General features: G+C 38.3%; 1 protein-coding gene across 3 annotated transcripts in view; it reads left to right on the forward strand.

Moving 5' to 3' along the window:
- SPECC1L (sperm antigen with calponin homology and coiled-coil domains 1 like) overlaps window positions 1-20,322 on the forward strand; it is a 101,187-nt gene that overhangs the window by 38,646 nt on the left and 42,219 nt on the right. For 2 of the 3 annotated variants that reach the window (XM_050924457.1, XM_050924458.1), the window contains exons 6-10: window positions 2,712-2,785; window positions 3,451-3,626; window positions 6,687-6,850; window positions 9,229-9,320; window positions 18,553-18,643. In XM_050924457.1, coding sequence (XP_050780414.1) covers window positions 2,712-2,785; window positions 3,451-3,626; window positions 6,687-6,850; window positions 9,229-9,320; window positions 18,553-18,643 — 597 coding nt within the window. Of the gene's footprint in view, window positions 1-2,711; window positions 2,786-3,450; window positions 3,627-6,686; window positions 6,851-9,228; window positions 9,321-18,552; window positions 18,644-20,322 lie in introns of those variants that run through there. The other variant, XM_050924459.1, reaches the window with a different exon arrangement.

The raw sequence follows: 20,322 nt of genomic DNA on the forward strand, positions 1-20,322 counted from the left end.
AGCCTCACTCTCTCAAGCCCTGGAGCTTGTTGGGGTCAGGATGGGCTCTGGATAGTGCATGGGGACAGAAAGGGGTTAGCCCAGAGTAGGTACATAGGGAAGTTGGTGCCTGTATATTTTATGTATTTAAATGATGTGCATGCATTTGGGATGGCTAAGGGGAGTACAAAAACAGAAGACTGAAAACCATGATTTTCTTTTCTTAAATTGTTTTAGGGTGCTCACTCCTTTTGAATTTTTGAGTGTTGGAAATTCTATGTTCTTCTCCCATCCCTTGATAGAATTTAGAAAAAATTAAACTGTGTTACTATAAAATGTTCTGTACTGTTTATAATAGCTGGAGAATATTCAGGCTATTGTTTTGAACTTCAAAGCACAAATGTACTAACATTTAATGGTGTGTCTCACAAGCAGCTCAAAACGTTGGCATTACCCAATCTTTAACTCTAGGACACATTTAGGTTTTCTGGTTTGTTGTGATTATTTTTCTATTTTTTGTTTGTTTTTAGACAAATTATGACTCGTTTTTAGGAGTAAAAAAACAATTGTTTTTAAAAATGAAACTCATTTCCCTGAGTTGTCTTAAAAAAAAGATGGCCCCCCACTGGAGTTCCTCACTCTTGGAATCTGCTGCAAACTAGTGTGGGGAGCTTGGTAGGGCTTGCTGGCTCCCTCAGTAGGCAACTTTCAGTATTTGAAGAAATTGTACATTTTAAGTAATCTTGAAAATCCTGTTCTCAAATTCTTTAGTTGTACTTTTCACTTTTAACCTGAAACAGGCAACTTTGCATGTTAACTTCAGCCTAATAAAAAGGTATCAATGCTAATTGCTCCTTTTGTACTAAGACTAGCAAAGGTTTCCATTTTTTGTAGCTTAAGCAACTTGGTACCATGTGATTTGAGTCACCCTCACTGTTAATTAGCTTACCACATCCAATGTTAAAAGGTCAGTTAGATGTGCATCTTAGAATATGTAGTCCTGTAAGATAGCTATAGATATAGGAAAATGTCTTGTTTGAAGTGTTCGAACTTTTCCAAGCCTGAAATATTGTTTTTTCAAGCCACTTAGGGGCTTATGTCATTCTTACAAAGAAATTAGCTGTGGCATTAAAAGGGTCTGTAGTTAGGACTATTCGCATAACAAAGCTGATGAATCCAAAGTTGTCAGCCTCCAGAAGAACTACAGATCAATCTGTCTTTGCTCAAATAGTGTCTCCAAATTAGTATCTGGTTTAAATGATGTGAAATGGAATATCCTCATGTGAATAAGTGTGTGGGTTTGCTTAGCATTTTGATTGAGTCTACCATATGCTATTTTAAAAATGTCTTGTAATGCTAGAAAACAGCTCTCTGCCAAGAGACCAAGGGGATTGTTCTGGGTACCAAAATACAGGGTTCAATTTTAAAAATGGGGAGAAGCAGGCAAGAGCACTGTTAGAATTTAAGGCTCTAAAAAGAATCCTGTGTTGCATAATTATCCCTGAAACTAATTGTAACTGATAACCAAATAAACACATTGGAAAGTTCAGTTTCACAACAGAATAAGAACCACACAATTTTACCTTCTGTCAATTTAGTTGTTTAAATTAATGTACAGTAAATGTTTGAATAATCAGAAAGCATGTGCCTACTACTTTGTAGTTTATGCCAAGGTTTTGGATTTTAAGCAGCTTAATACATTGGGTACCTGCAGCCTTCATGTGAGAAAAGCACTGCCAATATACACAGAAGATATTTGCTTCACAACTGTTCCTGGTATAATAAACCTGAACTAAAAAACATAATTTATCACAGTTGGCCCTACAAATCAAGAGGCCCTGAATCTTTACAGTTTATATATGCATACAGTTCTGTAGAAATAGAATGCCCCTAAGAACCAAGGATCAGTGAAGTGGGACTGAATGAGAAATATTTTCCGTGTGCTTCTTCATCAGTTACTCAATTATAGGAATGGAATAATCAATCATGCTGTTCTCTTGTGCATTGAATAATGCAACAAATGAATAATAATCACAGGAATCAGTCTGTCAGACGCCAGATTAGGAGTTGGTAGTGGTCAAGCTGCATGCCCTTTGTGTAGCTGCTGACCTATTTAAATGAACATCTTACTTCCATATTATGGTTTCATTGAATATACTCTGTTTGCCCCTCATGCTTCAAACACAGCTTATCTCAAACAATGCTGTGATACACAAGAATTTGAGCTTTTTGAGGGCTAGAATAGGAATCTTGTTCCTGTTGAAATAACAAGGAAGGGAATCACTCCTGATGGCAGCTATCTTGGAGCAGGGAAGTGAAGTGTGAATTCGTAGGTGTGGTAACGAAGCTTTTATTTTTATTTTTAAATGGGAAAATCCATTTAAACGCTGATGGAATCAAAACCTGTACTCAGCATGCTCCCATGTCACTGTGCTTACCTTGCAGGTAACGTTTTAGTGACTAGGTTTTTTTTGTTTTTTAATGTTGTGCATGGTGTAAGGCAGAGACAGGAATCTTAATACCCATTGAGTTAGTTTATACTATTTTCCCACTTTCAGGAATGTGTGCTTTGTTAAATAACTTCATACTTAGACATTCATTAATAATTATTGAAAAATATAAGCGGTGGTTTCAGGAAGTCTTAAAAATGCACAAGTGGCTTCAGTTGCTCTTTCGTAGACAAATCACTGAGTAAGGTGTTATCTTACAGTGGATTTGACTTATCTTTCCAGATACTGTTAAAAAACTTCAGGACCAAAAGCATGACATGGAAAGAGAAATTAAGACTCTTCACAGGAGGCTACGGGTAGGTTAACACCTACAACCAAGTGTGCAACTGAGCACTAAAAGGGGGGTGGAGGGTACCGTAAGCGTGGTACATGAAACATCACCCAGCAATAAAAATATATAGTACAGTCTGCCTGTCTTTCCCTGCACACTGCTCTAAAAATATACCAGAAATGTTTCAAGGCTGTATAAGAGTGTTGGGATTTCAGTATGTAGAGGTAGAAACTGGTCTTACTGGTATTATTGGTGTTGATAGATACCAAAGACAAAGCACGTGGCAGACTTACTAATGGGCAGGAAAGTGAATATTACTGTGTTTAAAAGCAGTTAGAATAATTCTAGGGAGAGGGTCATCAGCTCAAAGATGACGTTAAATGCTTCATCTTGGGATAAATTTACCAAATCATTAAAGAATTAACTATATCTTTTCTTTGTTTAGACAAAAGGAAATTTTAGGACCTCCCCAATGCTCCTGCTTCAAAACCCCAAAGCTGTTTACTGCTGAAATTATCTTCGTATTTAAGATTTGTAACTTTAGTGTTTTACTTTTGGACTGTCAAATATGAGTACTTTTACCACCCATTTAAATCTTCCACTCTGAGAGTTCACTGGAACTTTGCATCAGCATAATTCTTTGATTTCAAACTCCTAGTAGCTGCTATTTACAGTTTTGGTTATTTATAGGAGGAGTCCGCAGAATGGCGTCAGTTCCAAGCTGATCTACAGACTGCCGTGGTCATAGCAAATGATATCAAATCTGAGGCCCAGGAGGAGATAGGGGACCTAAAACGTAGACTGCATGAGTCTCAGGAGAAAAATGAAAAGCTCACTAAAGAGCTGGAAGAAATAAAGTCACGCAAGTATGTTAATGAAAATAGAGTTATGTATTTTTATTGCTTTTACACAATTTGAGATGTTAATTTCTTAACTGAGTCACTGTTGAGACTCATCGAAAGTCACAGAGCGAGACTGTCATTTTGAGGCCAGATCATTTCAGCCTGATATCTCTCTGCATACTTCTAGGAACAATTCTGAAAGAATGGGCAAACTTGTAAGAGAGAGGATTTTTTTTTTCATAGCTGGCCTTTTAATTTTCTGCAATGGAGGAAATGTACCTGTTTTGGCACTTTTGCGCACACCAAAAAGGAAAGTCATTAGTCTGTTTTTAGTCACAGATAAGAGTCCATGACTTGGGCTTAGCTTCCTTGAGTAGAGCATGGAAAGCAAGCAATGAATGTCTCTTCTGTGCTGTTGCAAGTTGTATTTTGCTTAGCTGCCAGGCCCTTTAGAGGGGAGCAAAACACAAGCTTATCTTACTATGGAGAAGAGAGGGTTTGTTTCTTGACAACTAGGCTACTCAGATAAAAGATGTTAGATTCTCACTTGTGACCTGTTATAGCTTGAATTGAGACAGAAATCCCTAGGAGTTCTACAAGAGTTGATTACTTCTAGGTAATCTACATAGACTGGTAATGTGAACTAATATCTCTTGGAATATTAGAAGGCATACAACTTAATTCAACCTGGGCATTCTTGCATCTGTTATTTTGATTTCTACTTATGGCCTTGATTTTTTTTGAGGCTAGAGTTTACAAATGACTATGATCAGTCAGTTTCAAAGAAGAGTTTGTCCAGTCAGTTACCTAGTGCTTAGTTTTTTTGGAGCAGGGGGTAGTCTTTTTGCTGACTTTATACAGTAACTAGCACAATGGTGTCTGTAGTTGCTACTGCAATACTTAATTACTGCAGTAATTTTTTTTCCCCAAAAATACCTTCAGAAAATAATGTTAGTATTACTGCATAGCTCATTCCATGAAGTTCCAACAGTGTGCTATTTAAGAAATAGAATGAGAAACCAGTCATTAAAAGCCTCACCTGTAAAAGGGACTTTCCTATATATTGAACAGAAGCTGATACAGTATGCTTCTTATCTAAAATTAAATTATGCTTATAGCACTTTGGAAAACAGACAACTAGGATTTTCTGCAATTGCTGTCAACTTTCTTCAGTAATAAGCGTTTGCCTCATAATCAACTGGTTGTGGAGGTTTTTCTGTAGTAGTGATTTTTTTCAGTGATCCTAATTACATTAGTCGGGCATCTTTCAAAAAAGCACAAAATTCAGTCTTCAATGAATCCATAGCATATACAGGTCAGACACAATTCATGTTTTCCCCAGTCCTGCCAATCTACCTGAACCCTGACCACTAGTCTTCTCTAGGAGTTGAAGAGTTGTTTGATCTCCATGGCTATTTGGTCCTTTTGATTCAGACTGGAGACTCAGCAGTTACAATTATGATGTTTGTGATATGTGTACATGTTCCCATTATTAAAACCTTTTATAAAGTGCCATGTAAATTAACACTGAGAAACACTCTGTAAATTCAGATATAAATTTTTGATGCAGGGAACACTGGAACACCAGAGTGGGCTGAGAGAAATTATTTTTGCAGTGGAATTTTGCAGAGGCTGCATGTGTGAGATGTAGAGAGCAGACTGGAGGAGGATATACTTGAAAATAAGAGATGACCTGGATGGTGAGGGTAAAGCAGATTAATCTGAAGTGAAGCTACCAATTTGAATAGGTTGTCAGGTAGTAAAACTCCTGATTACTATTGGCCTAGGAGATACTCATACCAGGAGTTTAGAGAGACTGATGCCTTAAGTCAAAATGTCATCGCACCCACTTTTGATAGGAATTTCTAACCTAATCTTTGAATTTTCAAAATAGGAAGTTTGCAATTTGTGCTTTGCATTATAGGGATCCGGCATCTCTAGAATATCTGTTCATTAAGTTGAAATGAATCAGACTAATTGTGAGGTGTTTGGATCCCCTTGCTAAAGCTAAGGCTTGACTTTGCAGTATCAATTCACTGTCCTGGTGGGTAAAATATATTGGAACAATAAACGTACTGGCTGCAAATCAACTAGAATTGATTTTTCCTTGGAATCAGTGTTAACAATGTAACAGAATCATCAACTAAATGTCAACTTGAAAACAAGCCTATTACCCAGTAGTCATGCTTTTGGATGTTGGAAGTCTATTGCTTGGTTTTGTTCTGATACTGATTCCAGAAGGGCTTTCTCAATCCATGTTACTTGCAGATGGAGGTAAAATAATCTACTGGTAATTGATTTCCTAAGAACAAAGAACTCAAAGGTAACTGAAAATGATTCTTTAAAAACTTGTTGTAAGATTCCAAAAGAAGAGAAACAGTATAGCTGCTGTTGAAAAATGAAGTTAGCATAGTATTTGGTCTGAAACTGAGGCAATGAATAACCCCTCAGATCCCGGGATGGGTGGGGAGGGAAGGCGGCTTTCTCCAGACAGAAGGATGGTTCCTCCATCAGAGTGACAGTGAATGTCATAACCGACATGAACTTAGGTTGAAAGGGCCCTTCCATTCTAAAACCTTAGTGTCCTTTGGGTTGCAATTAGAGTTCAGCCTTAATTCAAAGCTGAACTTTAAAAATATATTTTTCCCTCTCCCACCCTACAGGTGCACTCCCTCCCCTCCCACCTTCCCAAAAAAATATGGGTTGAACCTTTTTTACTTATGCAGGCATAAAAAAGTTTGTCCCTTTCAAAAATAATTGTAAAGGTGTTTCTTATTTTGATTTCGGTGGATTAGTTTTTAATCTATAGCAAATTTGAAGTTTAACTCACTAGGAAACACAAGACTCTAAACTTGACTCTCGATAGGTAAAATCCTTTCAGTTTACTTAGGGTCTTTTGTTGACAGATACTAAAGAAGTTGACTGGTATTTAAGGCTGTTAATCTAAACCTAAATTACTATAGCAAAGTAGGTTAATATAATGAGTAGAGTTATGAGCTCAATTCTTGTGTTTACATTTAAGCCTTTTGACATAAAGAAGATATTTTTCTGATGTGGCTAAGATGGCCTAGCTTTTGTTTACAGGCAGGAAGAGGAACGTGGCCGGGTATACAATTACATGAATGCTGTAGAGAGGGATTTGGCAGCTCTGAGACAAGGAATGGGGTTAAGTCGCAGGTCATCCACTTCCTCGGAGCCAACTCCTACCGTAAAAACACTAATCAAATCCTTCGACAGTGCCTCACAAGGTAATTACTTCTAGCCAGTGTAGTAGCTATACAAAGTTAGAGGTTTGTGTAGGTTGACATGTATGCTTCTGATGTTCTGGATGATTCAAAATTCAGCTAGATGACACTACAATAGCAAGGTCTGAAATAAGCCCATGTACACTAAATTACATTACTGTTAAGTAATTATCCTTTCTCTTCTCCTCAACCCCAGGAGTTGAATGTTCTCTATCCCTCACTGTCACTTACCTAGTAATTTGGACACTGGAGGCTTTGTGAGTCAGCACTCTCACTCAACAGGAATATAATACCAATTGTACACTCAGCTGTGTCCCCAGCTTAAGGATATATTCAGTACTCCCATTAAGACACTAACATTAATACATGCCCCCAAATGAGCATCCTAGAATTGCCCTTTAGGAAATGAGACATGTAAATTTAGAGCCTGACTTTAAAGTCCTGTTTTTTTGAGTTGTTATACAAATTTAGGGCTTATCTACATGGTGAAATAATGCATTTTTCTGGGCTTGTGGTTTCCAAAGCACACTAATGCATTGCGCATTAATTAGTCTGTGTAGGTCCTGCTGGTGTGTACTAAAAGCTTTCTAGTGCACTATACCAGTGCTTGAAACAGCATTACATTAAATTGTACTAGGGAACCTTCAGTATGCACCAGTAGGGACTACACAGACCAATTAACGTACAACGCATTAGTGTGCTTTAGAAATCACAAGCCCAGACAATGCATTATTTCGCCATGTAGATAAGCCCTAAATTTGTAGAGCACATTACCACAATGTGTAGACAAACCCTTAGTCTCATTTACATTAAGACAGCTTTACATTGCTCTGGTAGTACAAAGGGCCCTTAATGTGGGTATAAATTACATTTTAAATTACATTTACATGCACTTTAAGGTCCCTTAGCGGTACTAAACTGATATAAGCAGCCGTAATGTAAATGGCAACCCACTTTTATGCTCATCGCCTGAAGACCTGTCATATGATTCAGTATAATCTGTAAATCATATGTAGATTCTGTAGATTGTCATATTTCTGCATTTGTGTTCTCCCTGTTAGTATTTGTCTTTGTCGCTTTCCAGCTCCTCAGTTCTAATTTGAGGGCTGTTAGTGTTTTTGTTCATAATAATTGTGCAAAAAATTCTAGTAAAAGGAGGAAGTAACATGAGTGAATCAGCAGAAAACTTGCTCATCTGTGGCTTTGGGCAAGGATCCGATTGATCAGACAAATTGTATAAAAATAAAAACTATCCTCCTGGTAAGAAATTTACGTCATCTGCTAGTCATGCAATTAGGGAATCAGCTGACTGGCTGGGCAAAATGAGGTTTACACACACATTGATGGCACTTCTATCTAAAATTTGGAGGGGGGAGATGAAGGGGACTCTTAATTCCTTGCATCTGGTTAGCAGACCCAGCAACTATAACTACCTCTGTGATCGTTTATAGATGAAATAACTGGTTGGTGGCGGCCATTAACATCTTCCAGTGTAACAGTCTCCCTTATCGTAGCTCTAGCCTTTTTCCCCAATATAGTATGAAAATGCCAACTCTCTGAATGCTTCTCCAGAACAGAAAGAAAGGAAATTAGAATGGTGGAGTGGTCATAGGTGGCATGGTGAGTGGAATGGGGGTGTTCACAGAGCTCCTACCATGTAGGGAGAGGAAATAGGGTTACCTGGTGGTGGAAAATTGGGGACCCTGATATGGAGATTAGGAGGAATGAGGGGGGCACACCGCCCTTGGCATGGGTGGAGAAACGGGGTTGATGGTATGTGGGGATGATGACATCGGGGATAATCCAGCCCCCTAAAATGCAGCAGAGGGATTAATGTGTGGGGAATGGAGGACCCTAGCATGGGTGAATGAGTTAGAGGCTCTGGCATGAAGGCTGGTTGCAGGGAGTCGCTGAAATAAAGATGCATGGGTGGGTGTCACACAGGCAATTTGTGGGGGAAAGGGAGGAAAGTACGGAGCCCCTGATATGTGCAATGTACACTGCCTAGAGATGCAACAAAGAATGTAACCCTCTAAATTAGAAAACCAAAGCCACTTTTGGTATGTAAAACTTGCAGTTAAGTGGGGGAGGGGGGCGGGATTTTTTTGTGAACATCTAGATACTGTAAATAGTACTATATGGTTTCTATTTTTGATCTAGTGCAGGCTTATGTTAGGAGATGATCAACATAGTACTCAAGCCTTTTTGAAACTTTCAAAGTTGCTTTCCAAAAACTGAGCATTGCACAGTAGGAGCAAACAAAACACTTATCAGGTTCTGCCCTTAAACAGTTGTCTTGACATGTGGCTATATGGCCACTTCTCCATTTGACTGAAAACCATGCCGCATTTGGGATAGCTTCCTTTTTATTTTTCCAATAGTTCCAAGCCCTGCCACAGCCACAATTCCTCGCACTCCTCTGAGTCCAAGCCCCATGAAAACACCCCCAGCAGCTGCAGTGTCTCCTATGCAGGTAAGTGCATGTGATGATATTTAATCCTTTGTTTGTCAAAGAAATCATGCAAAAGGCGATTATGGTATTGTACAGACACCAATTGACTTTGTTGGCAACTGTAGTAAAATATTGCCTCAGGTAAATAGTTTCTGAAATGTCGAGTTGGACAAAGAACTGATACAGCCTAAGGGCACTTTTAAAAATTATTGCCCTTAAAGCCCAATTCTGTTAGAGTGAAACAACCTCTCCCTCATATCTTACTGTTGATACAGAGGCAGTCTGTCTCTCTTCCCTCCCCATTTTCAAGGACGTTGTTAGGGCCAACTTTGCTTCCCATGTCGACAAATCACTTCTGACTGCCCCTTTAAGCAATAAGGTATTTTCTGTGGGGGTATATTATAATGAAGGAACATCTTATTGCATGCACTGTTTGGTTATGTGACATCTTTAACCAACTGGAGTACTAAAAAAATTATCAAAGGTTTGTTTAATGCATGTGTAACTTGTAGAGGTTTTGGCGGGGGGGGGGGGCCGTCATTCAATAAGAAACTCTGAAAAATAAAATTCTATAGTCAGATACTAAGTATTTCTGTGCTACTGCAAATTGATATTCTTGTAACATGGAAGGCTAACTTCAATCTTCCTGAACCCATCTGTCAGTTTTCAGTCCTTTGTCTCCTTTAGGCGATAGAGGTCATGCATCTGTGTGGGATTGGTCATCAGCCTTTGATACAAATTTATCAGGGTTGCGGGCCCCACTATAGGACCTGTATTAGAGGGATGAAGTCATAAGTTGGCTTTTTTTAATTCATTATATAGGGATCCAGAGAGTTATGTTCAGCGTGTTGGTGTATCCTAGATTCTCTGTCCCCGTTCCAGCCTCCCACCCCTTCGTTCAGCTGCAGGGGAGAACATCAAGTATCACAGGGCTGCATAGTTATCAGTATACTGAGCGTGTTGCTCAGTCTTGCTTTCTATGAACCTGGACACCATTGTTTTGTTTTCTCAGTATCAGGATGAGGTGTGGACATGGACAAATGCCAACAGGGTTAGGCTCAGAACAGATAAGAGTAAAGGTAGCAGTTGCTGGCAGGATGAAGCATTTTGAGGAACCGGCAGTGCTCATTTCCTTCAGTGACAGTGTATGCTCACTTATCAGTACTTCTGTTAGATTCAGAGTATTGCAGGCCAGAAATGCTACCAATTTATTGTAATATGCGGTGGCACAATTTTACAATTGTTGATGTGAGAGAGAGCACCTTTTTGTACCCTGGCTTGTGGCAGTGAAAGAATGTTTGAAACCTGTTGTCCAAACATGGCAGCATTTTACAGTGCAGATATTGTTAACTCATATCCCTTCACACTGTGACTCCAATAGCTTCACAACAAAAGTGGAGAAATTAGATATTTTAATCAGAAAATGTGTTGCTTTCTGTGATTAAGTCAGCAGTGACAGTGTTTTTCAGAAGACAGCTGGATCTGACTAGCTTTGTGTCAGCTGGGAGTTCAGTCGGCATAGATCTGCCTTTATATTTTTTTCTTCGTTCATGAAATGAACACGCTTAATCTCACATTCTGAAAGGCTAGACTAGAGGCTTGGCAACACCAAAGTCTTTTCACTGTAGCCTGAGGCTTATTTGCTTCATTTATTCATGAATTAACCATGAACTTCAGTTCTTTGTAACCAAAATAACATCTTAAACTAGTGGGGAGCTAGCACATGCTGCTTGCTACTCTTCATTTGAGGCTCTTTGTCTGCCATAATTTGAATCTTGAATTGCACTTCTGGTGCACAAGCAGAATGTCAGAAGTGGGATGTTCTCTGGAGTGGAAGTAACTCCCTGAAAAAGGAACGTAATAGTGTAACAGAGCAACTTTGCCTCTAATTTCTTTTGAAAATAAGTGGTTTTGCTGAATGTGTATAACTATGCAGAGAGACTTTTCTGTTTTGACCTCATTTATGTTGCATTATATCTAAACAGCCAATTATAGTGAAGGAATGATGGAATGAGGCTCAGAGAATTTCCATCTGTTACCACATTGATTTCTACTGTCTTCCCCTTCAAGGCACTAAATAATTCAGTTCAGCCTACTTCTTAGAATTTGTCTTCTATCAAGTCTCCCTTAGCAGTGATGTCAACCTTCATATTCTGATCATTATTCCTTCTTTAGTTACAGTGGAAAAGCAAGATTTAAGAGTGTGATTACCTGGGATAGTTCCAAGGTTGTCGTCGTGGCTATGAGATCTGAGTTAAGCTAGAAGAGTTGTCCACTGCACAAGTACTGAAATCCTTTAGAACAAGTAACCTTGAGCTAGCATGCTAAAGATATTGGTGTGGCTACAGTGGCACAAGCAGTAGCTTGGGCTGGCTGCCTCAGCATAATCATGCCTAACCCCCTGGTTCATACTTGGGTACCTAGCCTGATCACTGCCAGTGCTGCTGCAGCCGTGCTGCTGTTTTTAGTGCACTAGCTTGAGCGGAGCTACCACATATCTATGTGCTGTGGAGAGCATGCTCTGTGGCAGGGTAGACATACATACCCTTGCTGACTCAATTTCTTTGTGGTAGCACTTGCCTGATCAAGCAGAGACTCTGGGTCAGTATGACAATCTGTTTGCCAGCACAAATCCCGTTTATACCCATCCTGGTATTCTGGTACGATGGACAGACTGTCAAAACCAGGTTTTGGAGTGAGACCCATCTGCATTTAAGACCAGATGCAAACATAGGCATGCCTCCCTTGATGATCTAAGTCAGTATCATTGTTTGATAGAACATCACAGCCCAATTATAGCATTGCTGTTCAATATTTTCAATGCAATATCTTGCTACACTCTTGCAGTTCAATAAAGGAAAGCATTAAGGTGTCTCTTCTGTTCTTACTCTTATTCTCTCATCACTCCAGTCCTGGCTGTTAGGAGAGGTATTTCTCCTCTTTTCCTTCTGCTGAGCTCCTCATTTCCCTAGACTACTGGTAGTCCGGTGTCTGTGATTTGATCCATTTTATCTGCACTCAAACTATCTTACATGTGTCAGGCATCCCTGGCAAATCTAATGTGTGAATATTAAACATTTTGTATAATTTAACATTTTTTATCTTTTTTTATGCACCTATAAGGATTACAAAGCATAGTAATAACTGCAGTATATCTAGGAATCGTTATGCCCTCCACTAAAATGCAGTCAACATGATGGTGGAGTAGAGCAGCAATTTAACAGTGCATACCTATGTTGCCAAACACTTCAGGAAAAGAGGCATTTATCTATACTTCAGTGTCACTTCAGTAGGAGGATGTCACCAAAGTTGGGCTTAAATGCCAGTGTCATATTTAACTTTGCTGTGCAAACTGGGTTATGTTTAATCTAGTATTTTAAATTACTTTTGACTCGACTGCAACATTCGAGTCTTACATGCATTTTCCTGCTCTGTGCTGATAAATGACATCGGCAGGTGCAGCCCAGCCTGCTGTTTCACCCCTCCATTTTCACCTCAACCTAAAGCATATAGGCAGACCGATAAGATTTAGTCAGTGAAGTATTTCTGTGATTGTCACTGTTCCTCCTTAAACTGTGATAACAAAAATTCCTCAGTTCCTAACTTTTTTCCCGCTCTACTGGTGGTTGCGACAATGGGAGCCCTAGAGTTGACTTGCTGCCTATATTGTAATCACTGCCATCTACCTCAAAGCAGGTCTAATTGACAGCTGGCAGCCCCATTACACTAAGGCTCCTACCATTGATTTATCTGAACTGGTGTTGGCAATAGTGAGGAATTTTTGTAAAATTTCCCATGTGTAGATAAAGTTTCATCTGAATGTCTGAGTGAGGCACTCAATGTAAAAGTACAAAAGATATCTCCTTCAATGGGGAATTAAGAGTAGTATATTTCCCTCTCAGTAGCTAGAAAACTGATTAAACAGGATTAAGAGAAAAAGTGAATACAGTTTTTTCTTTTTCCTGGAAAGCACTATTTTTTAAAATGTTGTTGTATATTTAATTCTCATGAACCTGGACTAATAGCACTAGGGTCTTAGAGTGTAAACTCTTCATTGCAGGGACTATGTCTGCCTCTGTTTGTACAGCATCTAGCAAAAGGGGACCCAGTCCTAGTTAGGCCCTTTGTAATTAGGCTCTACTGTAATATAAATACATAATAACTTACAGATAAGCAGACAGAGATTGGTAATGTGTGCTGGCTTCCCCACACACTTTTTACAGCTAACCTCAGGTACTCAGGATTACGGTTTAGTGATATTTACCAGTGTCCACCAGGGATTTAAATTACAATCTTTGGAGGTTAATGGTCTAACTCAGTCCATCATCATTCTGCCTCTCAAATTGAAAAAACTTTGTACATGCAGATTACTTTCCTTTTTTAAAAGGATTGGGTATGTTTCTATTTCTCTTTATGAATTGATTAGTAACTCCCGTTGTTCTAGCCTGGGTGATTTCCAGGAAGCCTAACTTAATCAAATTGTTTTCTGCATGATGGATTTCTGTATTAACCTAAACAAGTACCAACACCATAACATTTAAAATTAGATTTTTGATGTCTGAAACTGTTAACTTAATTATTTATGCTAACAGATAATAAGTAGGAGATCCTTACCATCTAGCAGACCTTTTCCCTTCAGCTTGGAAATGGCAGTGAAAAAATTTTCTTATTGCTAGTGAGATTGTGCACTTGCTGTTCCTCTCTTAGCATAGTAAATCTTATTTGTAATTCTGAAACCACTTTTTTGTAAAATATATTAGGCCAGATTCATCCTTACTCCAGCGATAAATTAATCTGTACTTATATTTGAAAGTAAATATCAATAATATTTTCCCCTCAGGGTTAGTGTTTCTAGGCATTTTTAGTTTTGTTTTAGCTCTCTGCTGTGGTTTAGAATAAGCCTGCACCCTCGCTGGCAAACAGCAATGTACATTTTGCTGACTCCCATATAGTATCTGGTATATTTATATCAAACTTATTTTTTATATAAAGAGCAAGTATAATTTTACTTTTTATAAAATACCTTTACTTTTTGGGAACAGCACTGAATGGAAAGTCCAGTTTATTTAAGACTGTGGACATCTTCCATTATACAGTTCATTCAAATGAGCCTAACTTGAATGTCTTCACCTCTTTCCTCCTGCCAGTTCTTAATGTAGTTTGGAAAATGACCAATAGGAGCTACAGAATATAGATTGTGAATAGTCTTTAATATCAATATTTAACATTATGGCTCACATCTGTGCACCCTTCATTATCTATATTGAGGACCTGTGTATCTCTTTTGTCTTTTTTATAACGTTTTGTTTTCAGTATTGTGGGCTTTGTCTATTGACGTGTCCAGTTCCTCAGAACTGGCTTGTAGGAGTCAGTTAACGTTACACTTAAAACGCAGTTCTAGTGACAGATCTAGTCCCAACAGTGACTGGTGGGTTGTTTTTTTTTTTATTTTTTGAAGTCCGGTTCCATACTGCGTCTGAGTCTATATCAAATAAGTGTAGTTTACAAGTAAAGTGTGTAACGCCATCCTTTATGCTCATCGTAGGCTCAGTCAAGCAAAATTGTTTCTTGCACCTCATTATGTGTAATTAAGGTTCTGCAGGGCAGATTATTCCCTTAGTGACACCTATGCTGCATGTCACTGTCTTAGTAGACTAGTACAGATGTTGCTGGTTGGAACTCGGTAAATAATTCAGTTGATCCATTTCCCCCTAAAATTTCCCAGAATATCTGTGGCCTGTCTACATTAGTGCAAACACTGGTGGGATGAATGAATGAAAATTCTAGGGGAAATTGGCTAGAGTAAACATGACTGGATATAATGGTATTGGCTGTGAAGTACCAATAGAAGTAAAAAGCAGAAAACCAAACAAACTTGTTTTATGACAAGTAGAAATGACAAACATACCAAAAGTTACCAGCTGAGTAAGACTATCACTTTTCTGACCCTATCTCAAAGAATGTTTGTTTTTAAAGTACTGTACATAGGAGAACATGGGGATTGGGGAAGCAGTACTGAAACATGGGTAGGTGAAAGTGTGGAGCTATGTTCCCTTGCTTCCAGGCTAGGAGTACTGTGGAGGCTCCATGTTTATATAGGCTTTAGCAAGAGCTTTCTCCTGGAGGTAGGAGAGGTTTCCACTAATGTGGAGTCTTTGAGAATGGTAGAATTGGAAAGGGAGGTCTTCCTTCATTCTCTGTGCCAGTGGTTTTCAAACTTTTTAGGCTGTATACCCCTTTCCAAATAATATAGTCTAATACAGGGGTAGGTAATCTATGGCACGCATGCCAAAGTCGGTACACGAGCTGATTTTCAGCGGCACTCACACTGCCTGGGTCCTGGCCACCGGTCTGGGAAGCTCTGCATTTTAATTTAATTTTAAATAAAGCTTCTTAAACATTTTAAAAGCCTTATTTACTTTACATACAACACTAGTTTAGTTATAGAAAGAGACCTTCTAAAAACGTTAATGTATTACTGGCACGTGAAACCTTAAATTAGAGTGAATAAATGAAGACTCGGCACACCACTTATGAAAGGTTGCCGACCCCTGATCTAATACATGCCCTCATCTGAAATAGGGTCATAATATACCTATGCTTAGATTGCCAAGTCTTACTAAGTAAAATGCATTGTCCACCATAACAGGATTTTTCTCGCATGCCCCCTGACAAGAGTTTGCATAACCCAGTTTGAAAACCACTGCTGTAGGGCTAGCCCAAAGATAGGCAATGCAGCAGGTGATTGCCTGATGATCCTTGGTAGAGGAAAGTGTTTGAAAACAAGCCGTAAGAGGGTTTTTTTTTCCTTTCTTTCTTTTTATTTGTTTGGTTTTTGTTTTTGTTTTTTAAGGAAGGTGAGGGGTGGGGGATCATAGAGAAATAAGGGACAGGTTTAGGTTTAAATCTTACAACCCTTACTGCTGTACCGCCAAGAGTTTTGGCTTCTCAATTTTGGCAGGCCAGGTACAATTATGTTTAATATTTGGGAGGAGCATAGCCCCCAGGACATCAGTGGGAAGTCTTGATTGAATTGAGACTATGTGTGATCTGAGTACACGGTGCCTAGCCAAATTAAAATGTATTTATTCCTCTTTGAATTTTATCTTTTTCTTTCAGTTATAGCTGTTATTTCCTTTGTAAAATAGGGAAATTCACTCTGACATAGTGGTTAAAGTTTCTGAATAAGTGGAGAACATTGGCTTTTAAAATTGGTTATCAAAAGCAATTTCATGCATGGATTAAAACTAGCTCTCCCAGAGCTTACTTGATTTGCCGTTGACAGCATGTTTAAACAAAGAAATATCCATCTGGATAGCATTCATTTAGGATCCCATAGATAATCTGATAATGGAGTGATGAAATACAATTCCTCTTGCTGTATTGTGGGGGTTAGACTCCTAGAGACTGGCAGTTTTCTCATATTCTTGCCAGTGCAAAAAGGTTGTTATATATGAAAGCCATGCTAGAGTAAGTAGCCTGGTAATCCTGTGTATGCAAGCACATGTTACGAACTCTATACTTAAGATTTAATTTTTTTATCATATCTTTGAGTTTAGCTTCTTTACATGACTTGGCATGAGAAGCACCTGAGCCTTTAATCTCCTGAAGATAAGGGGGCCAGCTCATTTAGCCATCTTATCTTAGCATGGGCCAGGTGGGAAGCTGACATGATTTTTATTTTAAACTCTTTAGTGGGTTGATCAGATAGTTAAATGTAAGAGGGACAAGGTAAGTAATTAATGAAGGTATGCTATGACTTGCATTAGATATTTTAAAACCAAATATAATTTTCCAGGAAATAATGCAAATAATTTACAGAGGGAATCAGGAAAGACTAACAGCTGGTCTCAGTGAATGTAGAGAATGATTATCAAACTGTTCAACTACTGAAAGAATAGTGACAGCTGGTGTGTTTGACTTCACTGGAAAATACTGCTGATTGACACTTCTGTAAACAAGGCAGATCCAGACCTGTAGTGGTGGAATGATAACATGCTGCATGCAAAATCCAGATTTCAGAATAAATATGTATTTCCACACTATAACTTATTGGTTCCAAAATAGTAGTCCACACATGATTTGCATGCGATGGGTGGAACGCTATCGGATCACACAATGCTGGCTCTCCTTCTTTTCAGAGAGTAAAGATTCATTATAGCTAAAAATATATGTAAATGTTTACAAAGAAAATTATTAGGAAAGTAGTTGCTGTAGTTCCTCAACGATGGTATCCAGGAGGCTGTGCTCGAATGGAATGTGAGGTCTCCCGAAGACAGTATACAGAGTCAGCATATCAAAAAAATCAACATTAAAGTGCAGCTCTACTCTGAAAGTGAGTGTAGAAATGGCATTTTTGAGTTCCACTCTTTTTTCAGTGAGTTTCCACAGGTGTAACTGGTTGGAATTTAGTAAATTAGATTGAACAAGAAAAAAAAAATCCAGCTCAATTTTTGTTGAGTAGGATCTGTAAAGAGCAGTGAGAACTTACTTGTATCACTGAAAAGACAGGACACTGAATTCACACAGGTCAAAAGAATCTGTTAAAATTGTGCTAATTTTACATAGTTATCTTTCAGAGTAGAACTGCAGTGCAGAGGACCTTCATATGGGAAAATAATTAGACTGATATCATAAAGGTATGATGAAATGTTTAACAAAGATATTTACTTTCAGCTGTTTGTAGAGTGCTTCAAATGAAATAGGTGATAACAAAACCTAACTGTCGTTCTGAATAAAAATCACTCTTTGATTCAGGTTTCAATTCCTTGGTACCTGGAATGTCAAACCTACTATCATTTGGTAAATAAGACTTAGGGCTTGTCTACGCATAGAACCTGCACCGGTTTAAATAACGTTGCAATATTAAACCAGTGCAGCTTTGTGTGTGGACTCTTTCCATATTTTATACACACAGCTGCATGGGTTTAATATTGCGACTTTAGTTAAACTGGTGCAATGTCTATGTGTAGACCAGGTCTCAGGTAAAAAGTAACATTCAGGCCTTCTTTATATATCTCACAGAAGCAAAAATGAGCATGAATTCTCTTTGCATGTTGCATTATACCAACCTGAACATATTTATGCCACATTCTGACACTACTGTAAGTGCAGTGATTCTTTTTGTTAAGATGATTTTATACAATAATTAACTCATCAAACTCAAATGAGAGGCTGCTTGTTTTACAGTCCATTTTGATGGTTCCTCTTTATCTTCAAATTAAATATGTTATATGATATCTTGCTATTTTAGAGGCATTCTATAAGTGGACCATTATCAGCCTCCAAACCCCTTACACCTTTGTCAGACAAAAGACCAAGCTATGCAGAAATCCCTGTTCAAGGTATGTGTTCTACTTCATTAGCTTTACTTCTTGTAAAACTTACGCTACTATTGGCTTGTAATTGGTATCTTTAATATAAAGAGTAAAGTGAGTAGTGGTACTTTCACCTTTTTTTTTTTTTTTTTTTAAATTGAGAAAAAATATAAATACTGAGTGTGACTTGGACCTATAAAAGCTCAGAATTTCAGAGAGGTTGAAACACAGAACCTTGGTGCATTTCAGTATATATGTTTGTTATCAAAAAGATGCATGTATGATGAGGAGAGAGACTAATTCTCATGAAATGTACATTTTTCCACTGGAGTTCAAGAATTGCTATCCTGAAGCAAATAATTCCTGGTACTTTTCAGAACGTAGTAGCTGTTTGCACAGTTAATCTGTCTTTAAAAAATTGCTGCCAAAGTTTATAAACATATTCCATAGATAATCCCAGTTCAAAAGGTTGAGGGTATCCTGAGCATCTGTATATTTTTCTTTACTTTCCCTTATAAAGACCCTTGAAAGGATTCAGTTTTTGTTTGCATGGATTTCAATAGCTACTTGTTTTGTTTGAGTGGTTTTAATTAAATATGGTTTACTGGAAATTATATTAATTATTCAGAACAGATTCATAAACGAAATCCTAATAGTCATATTTCATTAGGACTTTTTATTGTTAATTTTACATTAAAAGAATTGTTAGCTTTTTCTACAAGTGCAACATGTAATTAACAGCAAATTGATTTGTGTAGAATGAACATTTACTGACATTGGCCAGTTTTACATGTAACTCTTCTGGATCTAACTCATGACAGTAGATGCCCTTTTTTGTGAGCCACCTTGTTTCTGTCTCCTGAATGTGCAGCAAACAGCTTTTAGAAACTCTTCACTTATGCAGCTTGCGCCTGCTATTAAATTGTGATCATTCCTTTAATTTTCAGTCTAACAACTTTAGCTTGTAATATATCAGAATTCCAGTATTTCACTATCAACAGCCTTGTCAATTACTGTAAGTACAATTCATTTTTGTAGGCTAGTACCAAACACAGGCTAGTACAGTGCGACTGGTTACCTCAGCCATTCCCAGCAGTGCATTCTTCACCATAAACACTAGCTTCCTCCCATCAAGTATTTGACACACTGTATGATTCATATTTAAATTAAATTTCCAGGTGTGTATCTTCCTTCATTAATTGTCTCATGAGTTATAGTTAAGGCTAAGATTTTGTCATGGTTATTTTTAGTAATAGTTACAGACATGTCATGGGCAATAAACAAAAATTCACGGAAGCTGTGACCTGTCTATGACTTTTGCCACTGCAGCTCCATAGTTTTCAGTGGCAGGGAGCTGTGGGGTTCCCCCTCTGCCTGCGGCAGCTGGAAGCTGCATGGAGGCCTCCCTCCACCCACGGCAGCTGGGAGCTGAAAGGTGACCATATTTCTCAGAAAACTGGATGCTCCCAGCCAGTCTCCCGAATTTTTGATCTCTGTTAGTGGAACACAGAGCTCCAATGTTCCCATGTGTCTTTGGTAAATTGCTAAAGAAATATTTTAACAGGTTGTCTCGCCCATGTATGATTTCTGTAGAGTTGATGCTCATCTGGTTTTTTGACAGAGCCATCCCATGTCCCGCTATCAGGATATGCATGCCTTTAAAAGTTCCAAAATGTATTGAAGTCAAATGCAAAGCCAAGCCAACA

Source organism: Gopherus flavomarginatus, chromosome 15, assembly GCF_025201925.1.
Source record: "Gopherus flavomarginatus isolate rGopFla2 chromosome 15, rGopFla2.mat.asm, whole genome shotgun sequence".
Classification (NCBI taxonomy): Eukaryota; Metazoa; Chordata; order Testudines; family Testudinidae; genus Gopherus; species Gopherus flavomarginatus.